The sequence below is a fragment of the Nematolebias whitei genome, chromosome 20, assembly GCF_014905685.2.
Source record: "Nematolebias whitei isolate Nwh7 chromosome 20, NemWhi1, whole genome shotgun sequence".
Taxonomy (NCBI): Eukaryota; Metazoa; Chordata; class Actinopteri; order Cyprinodontiformes; family Rivulidae; genus Nematolebias; species Nematolebias whitei.
In genome coordinates this window covers 32,919,909-32,936,988 of record NC_056517.1, presented here as the reverse complement: position 1 = coordinate 32,936,988, position 17,080 = coordinate 32,919,909, and the positions used below count along the sequence as shown (strand labels likewise).

The window sequence follows — 17,080 nt, the reverse complement described above, 5'->3', positions numbered from 1 at the left end:
TCCTCAAGGGCCACTGTCCTGCATGTTTCAGATCAGGGGTGTCCAATTCTGGTCCTTGAAGGCCACTTTCCTGCATGTTTCAGATCAGAGGTGTCCAGTTCTGGTCCTTGAGGGCCACTGTCCTGCATGTTTCAGATCAGGGGTATCCAATTCTGGTCCTTGAGGGCCACTTTCCTGCATGTTTCAGATCAGGGGTGTCCAATTCTTGTCTTGTAAGGGCAGTACCCTGCATGATTCAGATCAGGGATGTCCAATCATGTCCTCAAGGGCCACTATCCTGCTTTTTTTAGATCATGGGTCTCCAATCCTCATCCTCGAGGACCACTAACATGCATGCTTTAGATAAGGGATGTCCAGTCATGTCCACGAGGGCCACTGTCCTGCATGTTTTAGACCACAGGTGCCCTATCCTTGTCCTTTCACCACCTTTCTCTACTCATGTCCTCAAGGGCCTCTATCCTTGTTTTTTTAGATCATGTGTGTCCAAATCTTGTCCTCGAGGGCCACTAACATGCATGCTTTAGATGTTTCAGGACTTTGACGTAGGCTGAGCCCAGACGACCTGCTGAAGAGTTGGAAAGCATTTAAAACATGCAGGATAGTGGCTCTTGAGAACCAGGACTGGACACAACTGGTCTGGGTAGTTGTACTTTTACATCATTGGGAAGACTAAATGCAAACATTGGATGAATTAGGCATGGTTGACATCGTTAATGGAGCCAGTCGATGCAAAGGAGGTCAGGTTTTGGACTTGATTAGCGTTTATGGTAGTTGAGGTAGTTCATCCAATTAGGGAGCCTCCGTTTGATGTTTTTTGGGGCATGTCCCATTGGGAAGAGGCCCCAATGTTAAATCTCTTCCTTGAACATGGACCAGCTTGTGAAGTCTTGCTTACCTCAGCTGTCTTAGCCCTTTAAATGTTCTCCTGCACGCTTTAGTCCACTATCGGTGAATAGAAATACACCAACGATCTACATTTACTGTCATTTGATTGTCGTCTGCGTACAATGTTGCTTCTGGACAACAAGATTTGAGTTTTTTACGACCACTTGTGAAAATATTAAAAAATAAACGTGATCCATTCTTAAAATAAAGTACTTTTTTTGTCATTTTAATGATTACTTAATGTTTTTTGTTCTTGTTTTTCTTCACTTGATTTCTACGATATGACTGAACCTGATATTTAGAGATGGATCAGCATTAATTAGGTAGTTAATTATTATTATGACCCTTTTTATTTCTCATTCATGCACATTTGACCCGTTCATTTATAGGAGGACAGTTTCTGTTTTTAACTCTGAGGTGGATTAAAGCCGGTCCAGCCGTTCAGAACCATCGGACCCTCAGCGTCTCTGCTGTTTTGACATCACAAGTGGTCCAATGATGGAAGTAAAGGGGAGTGAAGGGGGAGTAAAACCCCATCAGTGAAGCTGTTTTCACACGTTGTTTTGATGGGTTGAGGTCTGGAAATCACTGTTGGATTTAAATTTTTAGGATAAATGTTTTTCTGATTTGGAGGACTTGATGTTTAATTAAATTGTGAAACTACGGTGCCAGGTTCACACAACAGTTGGGCCTACGTGGAGCTGGTTTCTGTGAATCACAACTTTATTAATGTCCGCGTGGAGAAACTGTCAAAGAATGTGAACTGTTTAACCATTTGAGTCGTGTCTCACTGAGGCTTTTATCCTTCAAACACCTTCTGCAAACTGGTTTAGTTCAAAGAGAAATAAACCAGTTCTGGACATTTTCATTTAAATTACATCACAACTTGGAATAGCTCCGAGATGATTTGGCGCAGAAAGGTGCAGTGACTCGTCCCGATGAGAGTTGTTTCCGTGGAAAGCGTGTTTAGACAGAAGTCTCTGGGAACTCCTGACGCTGTGACGCCTGAAAAGAAACTTCTGGATCTCTGCAGAACCCAAGACGAGACGAGTGCAGGACAGATGAAAACAGCTGCGTGGGTCCTGCAGATAGCAGCGCGTGATTCACTTAGGAAATTATCTGCCGATCAGATTCTTCACGGAGACATGTGGACGAACAAAGTTCTGGGTTCTGTGACGAGGCAAGCATGTTTTCTCCAGAGTTACCTGGAATCTGACGCCCCGGTGATACCTGCAGGGACTTGCAGCTGATTTTTTTTTTTTTTTAAAGAAAACTAACATATTGTTCTTTAACACATTCTGACTAAAAAACAAAAAAGTTTGAAAATTCTAAAACTTTTATCAAAACCTTTTTATTTTTCAGCCTCCGAAGAATAAAAACCTCAAAATAAAAACTGTTTGTTGAGTTAAACTGAAGATTACAGCCGTGCAATAAATTAAAAAATTAAAAAATCCTCACTGTTGGACTCTGTCAGGCTCTCACGGTTGTGGAGGAATTCTGGCCCACTCTTCTTTCCATCGTTGCTTCAGTTCTGCTCGCCAACTGCAGCGTTCAGTCAGGTTCAGGTTCTGGACTCTTGACTAGACCGTTGGTTCTTCTTTTTCTGACCCTGTAGAACTTTGGTCTACAGAGGAGTTCATGGTCCACTCAGTGACTGAAGTAGCCCAAACCATCACCACTCCACCACTGTTCTGACAGCTGGAGGAGCTGTTTGCTGCAGTGCATTGTGGGTACACATATGTGTACACATTGTGGTTCCTCCAGGTGAAATTTAGTGGCGCTGCCATGTTGGTTTAATGACAAGATGACTTTGATCTGCTGTCTAAGGCCTGCAGAGTCTGAGATGGAACTCATTGCATGGTCTGACCTTCGGGGTGAGTCTGCTGTGAAGACTGTCTGAAATGTTTTCCACTCGTTAAAATCTTTCTCTCTGTAGAAAGATGGACTCTTAAATGATCTTTGACTCTTCCCAGATTGACGAGCAGCAGCAGCTGCTTCTCTGAGTTTATTGCTGATGTCTTTCTTCCCTGGCATTGTGCTTGCACACACCTGTTTGTTCCAGAGCAGCAAACATTTTGATTTTGTGAAATAAATAATGACTCGGGGAATTTGTTGAGGTTTTGTTGAGGGTGGTCTTTCCCTTCCCCAGGACTGTATTTTTGTGGGGGTTTTGTTTTAAAAACTTTGTTTGAAAACGATGCGTCGCCTCCTCACGACACATTTGAAAGGTCAAATCATGCAAATGTCGCTCCAGGCCCGTTACGTTCCACAGAACCATCCTCACAACAAGGCCTTTGTTCCCTGAGCGGGTCGTGGTGGAGGTTTCACCTGGAACAGGTTCTGCTGAGGTCCCAGTTGTTTGAAGTCCTGGTGTTCGCAGCAGAAATCCATTTTTCAACCGGTTCTGCTCTGATGAGCTCGTGTTCCAGCGGACGTTCTGATGAATAAGCAACTTTAAAGCTCTTAAAGCACCATCTTTGGGCCTTAAATGAAAACAGGCTGCTGACGGTGGGACTTCACGTGTATCTGCTGTTTCTATTTTTGGTTGGACCGTTAGCACTGAGACGTCGAACGTGATGGTTTGCCCTTAAATGCACCGTTTCAGAGCAGGGTGGGCGCTTCCGATTTTATGTTAAAATGGCTTGCCATAGAACTTCAGCTTGTGTCTTCATGTGTCACAGCTTGTGTCTGGGATAGGAATGTCAGGCATGTCTGGATGTGGTACCCAAGGTGTGTTTTTTACGCCTCGGGCTGCTGCAGGAGGACACTGCCATGGATCCACAGACTGTTTTAATCTGCAACCCCCCCCCCCCCACACACACACACACACACACACACACATACACAGAGCAGGAGTCACCTCTGGGAGATTGTCTGGCCGTCCGTTAGCATCCGGGGAAAACAGATAGCAGAACAACGAGGCTCTCTGAGGCCTTATCGCTTCCTCTCATCTGCCGCCGTTATCTGCCTCGCCTTTTATTGCTACATCCAGGTGGATCGCCGCCGTTTATCCTGCAGCCGCGGCGACACTTCACACACTTGACCCACAGTCCACAGAGGCCATTCACACACACATCTGAATTATGAAAGTTGAACAGGATCCATTTTTTATTCATTAATGTTGAACTATCCTCTCTATGAGTAAAACCAGCAGCAGCACATTGACAACATCGGAACAGTTAGTATCTTACCTGCTGTAGACAGATCTTTGAATTATCTCAGTTTTGTAAAAACAGTTGAATTCAGATCAGATTGATGAGCTAAAGGCTAGTCAGTGGTAATTAGATCACATGAACACTGTTTTCTCTGTCAGTTTCACAAAATGCATGGAGAAAAATTCCAATATTCCTGCCAGGCTGCACCGGATGTGCTACAGCTAGATGCTGCCGCCATTAGTTTTTTCGAGCTAACCACAAGGCATAAACAAACAAAACTGGCAGTGTTCATTTTAAGGATAAGACATTTTGAACAAAACCACTTCCAATTCGTTTGTAATTTTTCAGAAGCGCATACCTCCCTATCCCCAGCTCCTCATGTGGGACCCCAAGGTGTTCTCAGACCACAGAGGATTTATAATCCCTCCAGAAAGTTCTGGGTCTGCACCATGGTCTCCTCCCAGTGAGAAAAAAAACCCCTCCAAAGATAGGAGTTCAGGGGGTCAATTAGGGGCTCTTTTTGATGCAGAGAAGAAGCAGCTGTACTCTGAGTTACCCCCCGGATGAAGGAGCTCCTCAACCTTTCTCTAAGGCTGAGCGCCCCCACCCCATGAAGAATAGCTCATTTCAGCCGGTTGTATTCAGGATCTAGTTTTTTTGGTCCTGATCCAAACCTCATGACCACAGGTGAGGGCTGAAACATAGACCAGTAAGTCCAGAGGTTTACCTTTAGACTCAACTGTTTCTTCACCACAACTGACCAAAGCAACTCTCGCATTACTGAGGACGAGGCCTTGATTCATGGATCCATTTGTTCCATTCTACCGTCACTCAGAATCAAAACGCCCAAGTACCTATATGAAAACTCCCCCCAGTCCCTTGGCCTTAACTCAAAAAACCTGAATCCTGAAGTCATCACAGGTATTGGGAGGCCATACGTGCCTGAAAATTTTACCAAAACCAGGTTTAGCAAAAATTCTTACCTCGTAGTGAGGTCTAACCGGAACATCAGGAACACAAAAAGGCACCAATCATGACGATAATTCAATATATTCACTTTAACAAGAATTTAACAAGATGAACACTTAAAAAAACAATTATTTGTTTTGCTCGAAATTATAGTAAAAGTGTATCTCAGTCTAACATTTCCTTAATAAATGCACTGTATTGGTCAAATCAAATTAGGCGAGCCGATTTGCCCTGTTGGCACGCATGCAGCTGGATATCTCATCGACTTGAAAACTTGATGATGTGTCTATCTCTGCTGTCATTTGTGGCTTTTAAGGACTCATATTTAATTGGATTTACGATAACTGGTTCCTGCTTTTTGGATTCGGCTGGTTGCTGGTTTTATCAACAATCAAGGAAGTCGTCGGCAGCAAATTCGGACCCGATCACGCTGCTTGCCTTATGATGGCTTGGTTCGTGCCTCGAGTACCCGGACTCAAATGCTTTGGGCTGAATGGATCAGATCTTCGGGATTTTACTCAGGCACATTCCATCGGTGTGGCCATGTAATTTGGACATTTTGGAACCGAGTGGACCAACACAGACTCAAGGTAAATGTCATTAAGTTCTGCCTGTCCCCAAAACAACTATCTGAATTTGGCTCCCTTGGTTGGCCTTGAAGGCTATCTTATCTGAAGTCGCCTGGAGAACATGTGATCTGACGCTACCACCCCCCCCCCCCCCCCCCCCCCATTTCCAACTGATCAAGCTCTCGTCGTCCCCCTCTGCAGAATGTCTACGTCACTATGCGCTTGTTTGTGCGAGGTGTTTTTTTAATATTAGAGTTTTTCTTCTCAGCTAAGAAGAAAGAGTCTGATAGGAATTTTTTCGCCTCTAATTCCTACACGTGTCCAGTTTCACTACTTTTTGTCTGTCTAAACAGATCTCACTTGTAAATGAGTCTTCTAGGCTCAATGTGACTTATCAGTCTAAATAAAGGTTGAAAATCAGCTGCATTTTAAAAGCCAATATGCAGAAGCAGGAGCGCACAGAGGGATGATTCGCTGTGCATTTCTTCAAAGTTTAACAAGATAAGCAGCTAAGAAAATTATTATTTTGCTCAACAATATAATAAAGGTGTGTCTCAGTTGAACTTTTATTTAATAAATGCACTTCAATGTTCAAATCAGCTGCATTTCACCGGGGCGGCGCAGCAAAATGAAGCTGATTTGATGATTGCTCCAGGCATGATCTCGGATATGGACGAAGGTGGCCTCTATGGCAAGCTGATTGTGTCATCAATAGCCACTTTTACCTATTACATGACACAACGGCATGCCATACAACTCAAGTGCCATCTAGCGGCGGAAAATGGTAGTGTTCAATATTTTCAGTCAGAATGAATGAAAACGGTCATCTCAGGCAAAAATTGGTTTATAAATATGGCAAAAAATCCATAAATATGTCGCTTCAGCGTATAAGTCGGAGGGCATGTAAATTATGCAAAAAAACAAGACTTATAGGCCAAAAAAATACGGTTATAGCCAAAGTAAAATCTTACATTCCTCTTAAAGACCTCTAAACTCTTCTCCAGGCCTTCATCACCACCAGCTCTCTCATATGTTGGATCAAAACATTCGTCTCTCCATCGCCTGCAGTTGGTCCAGAACGCTGCTGTCATCTTTTAACAGGAACCAGAAGGCAGGACCACATCAGTCCAGTTTTAGCTGGCTATCTGTAAACGTTCATATTGATTTTAAGATTCTTTTACTAACTTCTAAAGTTTTAAATGGCTAAGTTGGGACCCAGTTGTTTCATGGATCTTTGGTACTTTTACAACCCAAACAGAACACTGAGATCCTCCTGTCGGATGCTTTTAGTGCAGCCGAGGGCTAAATTAAAGCTCTGAGGGGATCAGGACCCCAGACTCTGGACCAACCTACCCATTGATATCCGTTCTGCAGAGTCAATTCAGTCCCTTAAATCCACCTAAAAACTCACATTTTTCACTGGCTTTTAATTAAAGTTCTGCTTGAGTTCCACCAGAACCTCTTGAGTTTGTTATTTTCTCGTTGTAGTTTGTCCTTAACTTTTTTTAAATTATACCTGTGTTTTTAATGTTTGATCTTTCATTTATTTTATTGCCAGATTTCCTGTTTGTGAAGCACTTTGGTCAACATTGCTGTTTTAAAATGTGATATATAAATAAAATCGACACCGACATAAAAAACGCTGGATGTTCACCCCGAGGAACAAAAGGCGATAGACGAACAAAGGAAGGAGCAGGCGCGGAGACGTGAGGTGATGTCTTCCTGTCAGATCTGTTCGGTTTCTGATGCAACGCTGAGTAACCGAGACGCCGTGTGTGAATCTGAGCAGCTCGCATGCTCAAGTGACCCAGCGTGTGAAAACAAACAAAAAAAAAAAACCCAAGTGCACACGCTGCCATTACTTTGCCTCCCCATTCGCTGCCCTCGCTGCCAGGGCCTGTTGCTAGGTTACCAGGAGGAAACAGCGTGCATGCCGACATGAATGAATTTCCAGTTTTTGGCTTCAGAGGAGGGAACCGAGGGTTGGATTTCACTTTAACTCCAGGCTGAGATTAAAACACAAGAGGAAGTGAGGCAGACATCTAAAATATGAACTTATTGAATGAAATAAAAAGGTGCTACTGAAGCAGGAAGTCCTGAACTGGACGTCTAACTCTAAATAAATTGAACACACGTCATTCCTTGAAGGAATGTTCATCACCCACTAGCTTTAAAGGCAACATTTAAAACAAAAATCATCATTTTGTGTTGAAAAACTACAGCGTTTAAGTCCTGATCTTTTTTTTTTTTGTTGTTCAATCATTTTAACTCAGAGTATGTGTTGGGGATGAATCTCAGCTACTACCACACCAAGTTTCAACCCAACATCTTTAAAACTCTCTGACTTAAAGCCATCTTTGTGTTTAATAAGGTATGTTTTCTGTTTTTAAAAAAAAGTATTTTTTTGGCATTAGGTGATAATCAGCTGACCCATTCAGAGATCTGTAAGTTCTCGTGAATATTTTTGAATGCTGTCGTGTTTTGAACAAAAATTTTAAATTTATAAAATCGCTGACATGCACAATAAAAACAGTCCAGTCTGAATGTGAATGTTTAACCCTCCTGCTGCCCTTGGGTCAAAATGACACACGAGAATTACACAACAAACCCATGTTGGGTAACGTCTCCTTAGAGGAAGCTGCTCAGCTGAGCCGAACTCAGCCATCATTTGTCCTGTTTGTTGTTGTCGTTTACTTTCTGGAGCAACAACATCACATCTCCACCTCTAATCCTGCCTACAAAGATCCATGTGTTTCAGCTGTTTTTCCTACTGGGAGCACAGGAGATATGGGCAAAGGGTCACAGCTCAGGTATTACAAAATTAAAACAGCAACAAATAATACCAGTACAGTTTGAAACTGGGTTTTTAAAGTTTAAAGGAGAAAACTAGCTAAAGATTAATGAAGCAAAATACCAGCTAGGAGTTACGTACTAATTAAAAACACCAAGAGCCTTGCTCAAAACCACATGAAGCAAAAAGCTAGCTGAAAGCTAAATGTAGCAAAGGCTAGTTAAAAGGTAACGGGGCAAAGGGTTAGCTATTTGTGTTGTTTTTTTGTAAATTACACAAAATTAGCTAAAAGCATAATTTAGCAAAATTTTTGCCAAAAGCTAAAAATAACAAAGTGGTAAATTGATATTAAAAATAGCAAAACGCTAAAAATCAACAAATTTTAACTAAAACTAGCAAGAGTCTACCTAAAAGCTCAAGTATCAAAAGGGTAGTTAATAAAAAGTATGACATGCTAGCTAAAAATTAACAAAAAGACCTGCTAAAAGCTAAATGTAGCGTGAAGCTAGCTAAAAGCTAATAATTGCAAAGTGGTAGCTAGATGCTAAAAGTAGCAATGCCAGGTCAGGTTTCAAGCAGCAAAATGCTAGCTAAATGTTAGCTAAATGCAAATGTAGCAAAAGACTTCCTAAAAGTAATCAAATGTTAGCTCAATTTGTCTCAAAAGGTTAGTTAAAAGATAAAATTAGCATAAGATAAAAAATAGAGCTCATCGCTGAAGCAAATTTTAAAAACTGTTTAAAGTAAAAGAGATCTTTAGGTACTTGTATGGGGAAATATTTGTAAACCAGGTTCTTTTTTCAAGTATAAAAGTAACAAAAACCAAAAGTCACAGCACCTATCTCCTGAGTGAGCCGAATGTTTTGATTCTGCAGAATGTAATGAGATTGTTCAAAAAAACTGAGGTTGACTCAGGATTCACTCGAGTAAACATGGAAAATCAATGGAAAAGTTTAGAAAATTATATAAAATCACAAGAAGAGCTAACCTTAAATATAGGATGTAATTTCTGTCTTAGTTTTATTTTTATATTTTGAAATATTTAACTGCTTTCAGATGACCATAAAGTATCAACAGAAATGATCATCTCCTGAGGATCTGAATTATGTGATCTCTGGAGTTCATTAAAGAGGATTTTTTTTAAATGAAATAACTATAAATTTAGATAAAAATACTAGGAAGGAGTTTGTTTTCCTTCATGACTGTTGACGGTCAAGTCGTTCTGTATGCAGATTAGGAAAAGAAGCTGACTTGACATGTTCTGTGTGTTTTTTAGGGTCGCCATGTCAAAACAGGTCAACTGGCTGCCATCAAGGTCATGGATGTCACCGGAGTACGTGTCCCACACTCAACCTTTCATTTCAGACACATTGCAGAAAAGTCCTCTGCTTCATCTTTACTTCTCTGTGCTTCAGGAGGAGGAGGAGGAGATTAAAGCTGAGATCAACATGCTGAAGAAGTACAGCCACCATCGCAACATCGCCACCTACTATGGAGCCTTCATAAAGAAAAACCCTCCAGGAATGGACGACCAGTTGTGGGTACGAGCCTCTCTGTGTAGACAAAACTAAACTGTTTCAAATCTGATCTCTAAACAGAATTGAAACCCTCTGGGTTGGTTTGTTGCGTGTGCAGCTGGTGATGGAGTTCTGCGGGGCTGGCTCGGTGACAGATCTGATCAAAAACACCAAAGGAAACACTCTGAAGGAGGAGTGGATCGCCTACATCTGCAGGGAAATCCTGAGGGTGAGAACCAGAACTGACACACAGATAACTGTAAATACAGAAATATTGTTTTCTTAAACTAAAGAAACCCCAAACAGGTTCCCTGAGGGACTCCGGGTAGGTCCATCACTCATGTAAAACATGTTTTAGATTCAATGAAAGTAGGTTTTCATGTAAAAATGAGTCTCGGCAGACATGTTTGACATGTTCTGAAATATTTTCTGTCTTTCTTCAGGGTCTGACCCATCTCCATCAGCACAAGGTGATCCACAGAGATATCAAGGGCCAGAATGTTCTGCTGACGGAGAACGCCGAGGTCAAATTGGGTAAGTAAACTCAACTCAAGTTATAAATGTAGGAAATACCCAACAGCTTTAAAACAGCAGCTTCCTTTGTGTGTCCACAGTGGACTTTGGTGTAAGCGCTCAGTTGGATCGCACGGTGGGACGAAGGAACACGTTCATCGGGACGCCGTACTGGATGGCTCCTGAGGTCATCGCCTGTGATGAGAACCCAGACGCCACCTACGACTTCAAGGTATATCTGATGAGGGTTTACCTGTGAGAGAAGGACGATTTTCAGCTGTTAGATGGGTTACTGGACTGGATTTGGACAAGTTTTAAACTTTTTTTTTGTACAAGCTTTTGGCAGGTTTTAAACTCCTTTAGTGTTGACTCTTGACTGGATTTTAAACCTCCTTTGAGCTGCTGCAGGACTCTTGTTGATATGTTCTAACCTCCGTAGACACCGCCCACACCGCCTCAGTATCGTCCATCTTTATCCAACAAAGTTAAGTCAGGTCATCTAGACGGTTTCTTTTGTTTTTTGTTGTTGTTGTGACGTTTTGTCCTTCATCCAAAGGACTTCATCAGTCCGAAGAACCTCAGACTGATGAAGGACTGCTCTTATCATGGACTGAACTCTTGGAAAAAATGTAGGGGTCTAAGCAAACAGACTGGGTTTAGACATACTTTAGACTGACTTGGATTTTTTTTTCTACACTTGGATAGTTTTCAAACTTGCTGTCTTGTTTGAGACCAAAAGTTTGTTTTTTATTTCCAGTTGCCGGGCAAATACTCTCCGTTCATCCATCAGTCGCTTATGAGCTAGATAACTAAGATTAAGTGAAGTTTACGTGTAAGGCTGGGACTTGAATCTGGACTAAATTTAGCCCAGTTTTTATTGTCTGTACTGGTTTAGGAATTGATTTCAGCCATAATAAACTGAGTCCAAGGTGCAGATTTTGGACTTTATCATTTGATGTCAAATTGTTCCTTGTAGAGATTTCTGCCAGTCTGAACTCACATTAGGTTCTACGTCCAACTTTAGCTTGATTAAAACTATTTTTAAAGTTTGTTAGCATTTATAAACCTTTAGATTCTTCTTGAGAACTTTTAAGCTCAGCAGAAAAAGCTGTTTTTGATAAACCTTCCAAACGTGGGATAGTTACAGCACATTAAAAACATGTTTTTTTTGTGTGCGTTTTCTTTTGCGCTCCAAACGTTCGATATCTCAAACTGCTTGAAGCATGCGAACAAACAGCAAACATGGCCTTTAGAAGAAATCTCCATTTTATTTGTAATCTCTGATCCTTACCACTCGACAGCACAGGGGACAAATGAGAACCAGTGAATGTGCGGTGCTTTCTGGTTTAATGGGGACAGAACGAGCCCCCGCGGCGAGTCGGTGGAGGATGAGCGCCCACGCCATTAACTCCGACCCTCCGGGGCTTCGTGTGACTCCGCTCGTCTTACAGCAGCTATTTGCTCAAACCAAACTCTGGTGAAATGTTGGCGGCAGGGATCTGCAGCAGTAGTGGCAGATGGGTAATTTTTCTGCCTGTATTTTTATCACTTGACGGGAACATTGACCGTTGGACGAGTCTTGCAGGAGCGAGAAGTGTTGAGTCGGGAACACGTGGAGAGGAAGTGAACGATTCGTGTGTTTTTCTCTCTGCAGAGTGATCTGTGGTCGCTCGGCATCACGGCTATAGAGATGGCAGAGGGAGCGCCACGTAAGTGTGATTAACACCGCTATCAGCCGAAAGCAGCACAGTTTGTTTCCAACTTCAACTGATAAATCAGTGTCTCCATCCATCTTCTTCTGTTTTCTGTCTTTTTATTTTGGTTTCCTTTTCATTGTTCATTTCCTTTGTGTTTTAATTTCCTTTCATTTTTCCTATCTTTTTCTTTGACTTCCTTTTTGTTGGTGTCCTTTCCTTACTTTTCTTTTGCTTTCTTTTTATTTCCTTTTTACTTCCTTTTCTTTGGTGTGCTCTTTTGCTTTAAGTTTACTTCCCTTTTGTTGGATTCTATTCCTTTCCTTTGACTTTCTTTTTTTTTTTTGTTTCCTTTCCTCTCCTTTCCTTACTTTTCCTTCTCTTTACTTTCCTTTGGCTTTCTTTCCTTTCCTTTCCTTTGACCTTATTTTCTCTTCTTTGGCCTCCTTTCCTGTTTTTTGGACTCCTTTTCATTTTAACTTATTTCCTTTTCCTTTGATCTTCTTTCTTTTGGCTTTCTTTCCTTTTCCGTTAACCTCCCTTCCTATGACATCCTTTCCGTTGGCCTTATTTCCTTTCCTTTTCCTTTTACATTATTTCCTTTTCCTTTGACATTCTTTCCATTCCTTTGACCTCTTTTTCCTTTGATCTTCTTTATTTTGGCTTTCTTTCCTTTTCCTTTAACCTCCTTTTCTTTTTTTTGGCCTCCTTTCTTGTTCTTTGGCCTCCTTTTTCTTTTTATTTCCTTTCCTTTTTCTTTGACCTCCTTTCCTATGGTATCCTTTCCTTTGGCCTTCTTTCCTTTTCTTTGGCCTTCTTTCCTTTCCCTTCCTCATTCCTTCTTCCTTGATTACTCTACTCTGTCTCTTAATTTGTTTTCCCCACCTCCTCCTCTTCTCTTTCTCACTCCTCTCCTTCCTCTCCTTCCTCAGCTCTGTGCGACATGCATCCGATGAGAGCGCTCTTCCTCATCCCCAGGAATCCTGCCCCGAGACTCAAATCGAAGAAGTGGTGAGTCTCTTCGTTCCATGCAAACAACCGGTGGATACACAGAAGGTCACAAAACAGAGACTGAATGTGCAACTTTAGCTGCCAAATCTGCAACAGTTTAAAACAAATCCTCTTTAAATCTAAAACGAACCCTTTGAAACGAGTGAATCTGTGATAGTAACCAGCTGAACTCGTGCGCCTGCATGTGTTTTTGTTCCGTTAGGTCAAAGAAGTTCCAGTCGTTCATAGAAAGCTGTCTGGTGAAGAGCCACAGCCAGCGGCCGAGCACCGAGCAGCTCCTCAAACACCCCTTCATCAGAGACCTGACCAACGAGCGGCAGGTCCGGATCCAGCTGAAGGACCACATCGACCGCACCAAGAAGAGGCGGGGGGAGAGGGGTGAGGCCGAACGTCCGCCGACTCACCTGCAGCCGCTTTACCTGAGTGTCTGACGTGATTCTGTCTGTTACAGATGAGACAGAGTACGAGTACAGCGGCAGCGAGGAAGAGGATGAAGAGAGGGACGTCGGAGAGCCCAGGTAAGAACGGTCCTGCTGACGCTCAGGTACCAGGATCAGGGTCTGAGGCGACCTCAGCTAATGGGTTGAAATACAGACGCCTTTCAACATCGGTACTTTTAATTGTTTACTATTTAATATTTAAGTTTGTATTAGTATGAATAAAACTGTTTCAAGTGACTGAATCAGTTTGAGACGTCCAGACAAGAGAGACAGGAGACTGAGACACTATCATCGAACAAAATGTTGCATTTAAGTTCAGTACGAAATAATGTGTTGCGTTCAGAGTTGCTATGGACTGCTATGTGTTCAGTTCCTTTAAGAAACAAAACAATAACAAAACAAAAAAAACATTTCATGTCATTCTGGAAAAACAAGGATGCATTTAATGTTATGTAACAAGTGGTTCAAGGTCAGCATAAAACAAAATGTTGCATTCAATGTCATTATGGAATAAATGCTGCATTCATGTCAATACAGAAGGGAATGATGCATTCACTGTCATTATGGAGCAAAAATATGTTTAGTGTTTTTAAGGAACCCAAACAAATTGCATTTGTTGTTATTATGGGGAAAAGAAAATGCATTCAATATCATTATGAAAAAAATGCTGCATTTATGGCCAATCTAAAACTAAATGTTGTGTTCAATGTCATTATGAAACAAAAAGTCAGTGATATTACAAAATAAAATACAGAATGGAATGTAGTTATGACAAAGAAAAAGTGTTCAATGTCTTTATATAGATTAGAGATGTGTTCAGGGTCATTTTTAGGACAAAAAGTTGTGTTCAAGGTCATTTTTAGGACAAAAAGATGTGTTCAGGGTCATTTTTAGGACAAAAAGTTGTGTTCAGGGTCATTTTTAGGTTAAAAAGTTGTGCTCTGAATCATTTTTAGGACAAAAATTTAGCTCGGGTCATGTAGGACAATAAGTTGTGCCTGGAATCAGAACAAAATTTGTGTTTAATGGTCTTATGAAGCAAAATGTGTTCAATACCATTAAAATCAAAATACTGCCTTTAATTACGTTAATATGTTTGATGTTACAATCAGTGGGCTATGACAGTTTTAAAAACAACAATCAATAATTTGTTTACACTAAAAGAAATTAATTCTGGTATCAGTTTCTGAATATTTGTGGAAAACATTACAATGCATTTATATGTTTGTAAATCTTTACATAAACATTTTTGTTAAAACAAAGAAAAAGGCCAGATTTTTTTAAAACCAAATGTACATCTTTTTCAACTTTATTGACAGAAATAAACAACTTTAGGACCAGTGTAAACAAAAGTTGTTTTTCTGACTGCGGTGCCAGAGTCTGAAATATGAATGAAATAGCTTTTAAACATTTTAATGAACTTTTAGAATCAGTTTGAACTGTGTGATGAAAATGAAATCATTGGTTTGGGCATTGACAGACAGTCTGTGTTAAACGGGTCGGTCAGAACCGAATCAGATCCTCACTCTCTTCCTGTCGGCTCCCTTCAGCTCCATCATCAACATCCCCGGTGAGTCCACTCTGAGGCGGGACTTCCTGCGCCTCCAGCTGGCCAACAAGGAGCGCTCGGAGCTGATCCGGCGCCAGCAGCTGGAGCAGCAGCAGAACGAGGAGCACAAGCGCCAGCTGCTGGCCGAGAGGCAGAAACGGATCGAGGAGCAGAAGGAGCAGCGGCGACGGCTGGAGGAGGTAGCGTCAATGTTTTTATTGACAGAGCTGTGTATGTAAATAAATGAACTTGTGGTTATTTAAACCTAAAACTTGATGTAAACCCACCGCAGCCGTGGAGCACTGGGCGAACACAGCCGAGGCTCTGACTTGTTAATCTCGTTATAGCAACAACTACGGGAGCGGGAGCTGAGGAAGCAGCAGGAGCGGGAGCAGAGGAGGAGGTACGAGGAGATGGAGCAGCTCCGCCGGGAGGAGGAGCGGAGGCACGCTGAGAGAGAGCAGGTAGGAAAAACACCCAACTGACAAATTCCCCAAAATTGGGCAAGTCCAAAAAAGGGGCGGGACTTAATGCCTCATGAACTCTCACTGAAAACGCATCTCTGATTCCAACACTGATACCTTTAATTTAAAAAAAATTACAACAGGCGAAAAACATAAAACGTCATTTAAAAGTACAGGGCTTAATATTTTTCTAGTAAAGTACTGTGCAAAAGTCTTAAACCAACCCTCATTTTGTTACATTTTGCTCTCATGCAGCAAGACTTCCATGTAATCTCTTACAGTGGTCCTAATCTGTAGATCCTCAGATTATCTGAAGGTCTTTAAATTTATTTTTATTTACTTATTTATTTATTTTTTGGGGGGCTGTAAGCTTTTTCATAAATTAATTCAAAAACTTCCACAACAATTATTTAATATTGCTTATTATTTATAAACAGTTTAGTTGGACTTAAAAAACAAAACATTTGTATGTTCTTGTTGTTAGGACTGGTTTTATTTTTTTGAACGGAGAGAACGTGATGATTAAATATACTAGAAATCATTTAGAGACTCCTCTGCAGATGTTTCCTGGTGGTGTTGAACTTATTAGATGTCTTCAGGCTGTAGTTTATCGGAGGAGAAAAGCACTAAAATTAACATTTTCTTGCAGTGAAACGCTTCATTAACTTTCCCTTCTCAGATATAAATATCTTCCTGGCTCACAGCTGATTTCATCTTGACTGTTGGAATAATCTGCTCATCTTTCTTCTTTGCTAATTACACCCCCTGCTGCTCCTTTTTGTTTCATTACTTATCTGTTTCTGGTGAAGTCTCTGGTCTAACACCTCCTCTGTAAACCTCCTTCTGTCTGCCCTTCTTCTTATTTCCTGCTCTGCTGACATCACTGGTTGCCTGGGGCTTCAATTGGCTTCTGTTCCGCCTGGTCGCTCTCCGATTGGCTGCGTCTGGCGCCCGGCCCGGGCTCTGGTTGGTTAGGAGTATATCCGTAGGCAGCTGGAGGAGGAGCAGAGGCAGCTGGAGATCCTGCAGCAGCAACTCCTGCAGGAGCAGGCCTTACTGCTGGTAACACAACATGAAAACACACAAGCTAACAGAAACATACACGGTGCCCCGATTCTGGAAATGTGACCCAAACAAAATCTGGATTATCTGGTTTCTTAATCCTGGTTGAAGGTATTTTGATCCCTTCAAAAACAGGAAGTGAGCATCAAAAACTTAATTGCTGGAGCAGATCGTCTTCCTGTGCACCAAATGTAAAGTGGTGAAGATGGCTCCACTGCAGGAGGAGGAGAAATTAAAGGTTTATTAAAATATAATAAAAACTGCAGCACAGTAAAAGGCTGCAAATAGTGGTTCGGAACTGAAGGAGGAAATATAAAACAATTCCTGAAACTATCTGAGTGCAGAAAAGTTTGAGCTGACTTTATGCAAGTGTGGGATTCTGCAGATACATTATGATCAGTAAATATCTTACCTGCTGTAGATGGCTTTTTAACGACAGTTTGGAGAAACGGAGCATAATT

At 41.5% G+C, this 17,080-nt stretch overlaps 2 protein-coding genes across 2 annotated transcripts in view; one reads left to right on the top strand and one right to left on the bottom strand.

Moving 5' to 3' along the window:
- LOC119426617 (melanoma receptor tyrosine-protein kinase) overlaps positions 1 to 17,080 on the bottom strand; it is a 531,032-nt gene that overhangs the window by 234,018 nt on the left and 279,934 nt on the right. The gene's annotated exons all lie outside the window — the stretch shown is intronic.
- The window catches only part of tnikb (TRAF2 and NCK interacting kinase b), a gene marked incomplete in the record, with an annotated part of 59,470 nt that overhangs the window by 12,714 nt on the left and 29,676 nt on the right, over positions 1 to 17,080 (top strand). Inside the window, 11 exon segments of the mRNA XM_037694175.1 lie at positions 9,646 to 9,702; positions 9,785 to 9,910; positions 10,005 to 10,115; positions 10,330 to 10,420; positions 10,501 to 10,631; positions 12,054 to 12,108; positions 13,026 to 13,104; positions 13,307 to 13,482; positions 13,556 to 13,622; positions 15,095 to 15,293; positions 15,441 to 15,557. Coding sequence (XP_037550103.1) covers positions 9,646 to 9,702; positions 9,785 to 9,910; positions 10,005 to 10,115; positions 10,330 to 10,420; positions 10,501 to 10,631; positions 12,054 to 12,108; positions 13,026 to 13,104; positions 13,307 to 13,482; positions 13,556 to 13,622; positions 15,095 to 15,293; positions 15,441 to 15,557 — 1,209 coding nt within the window.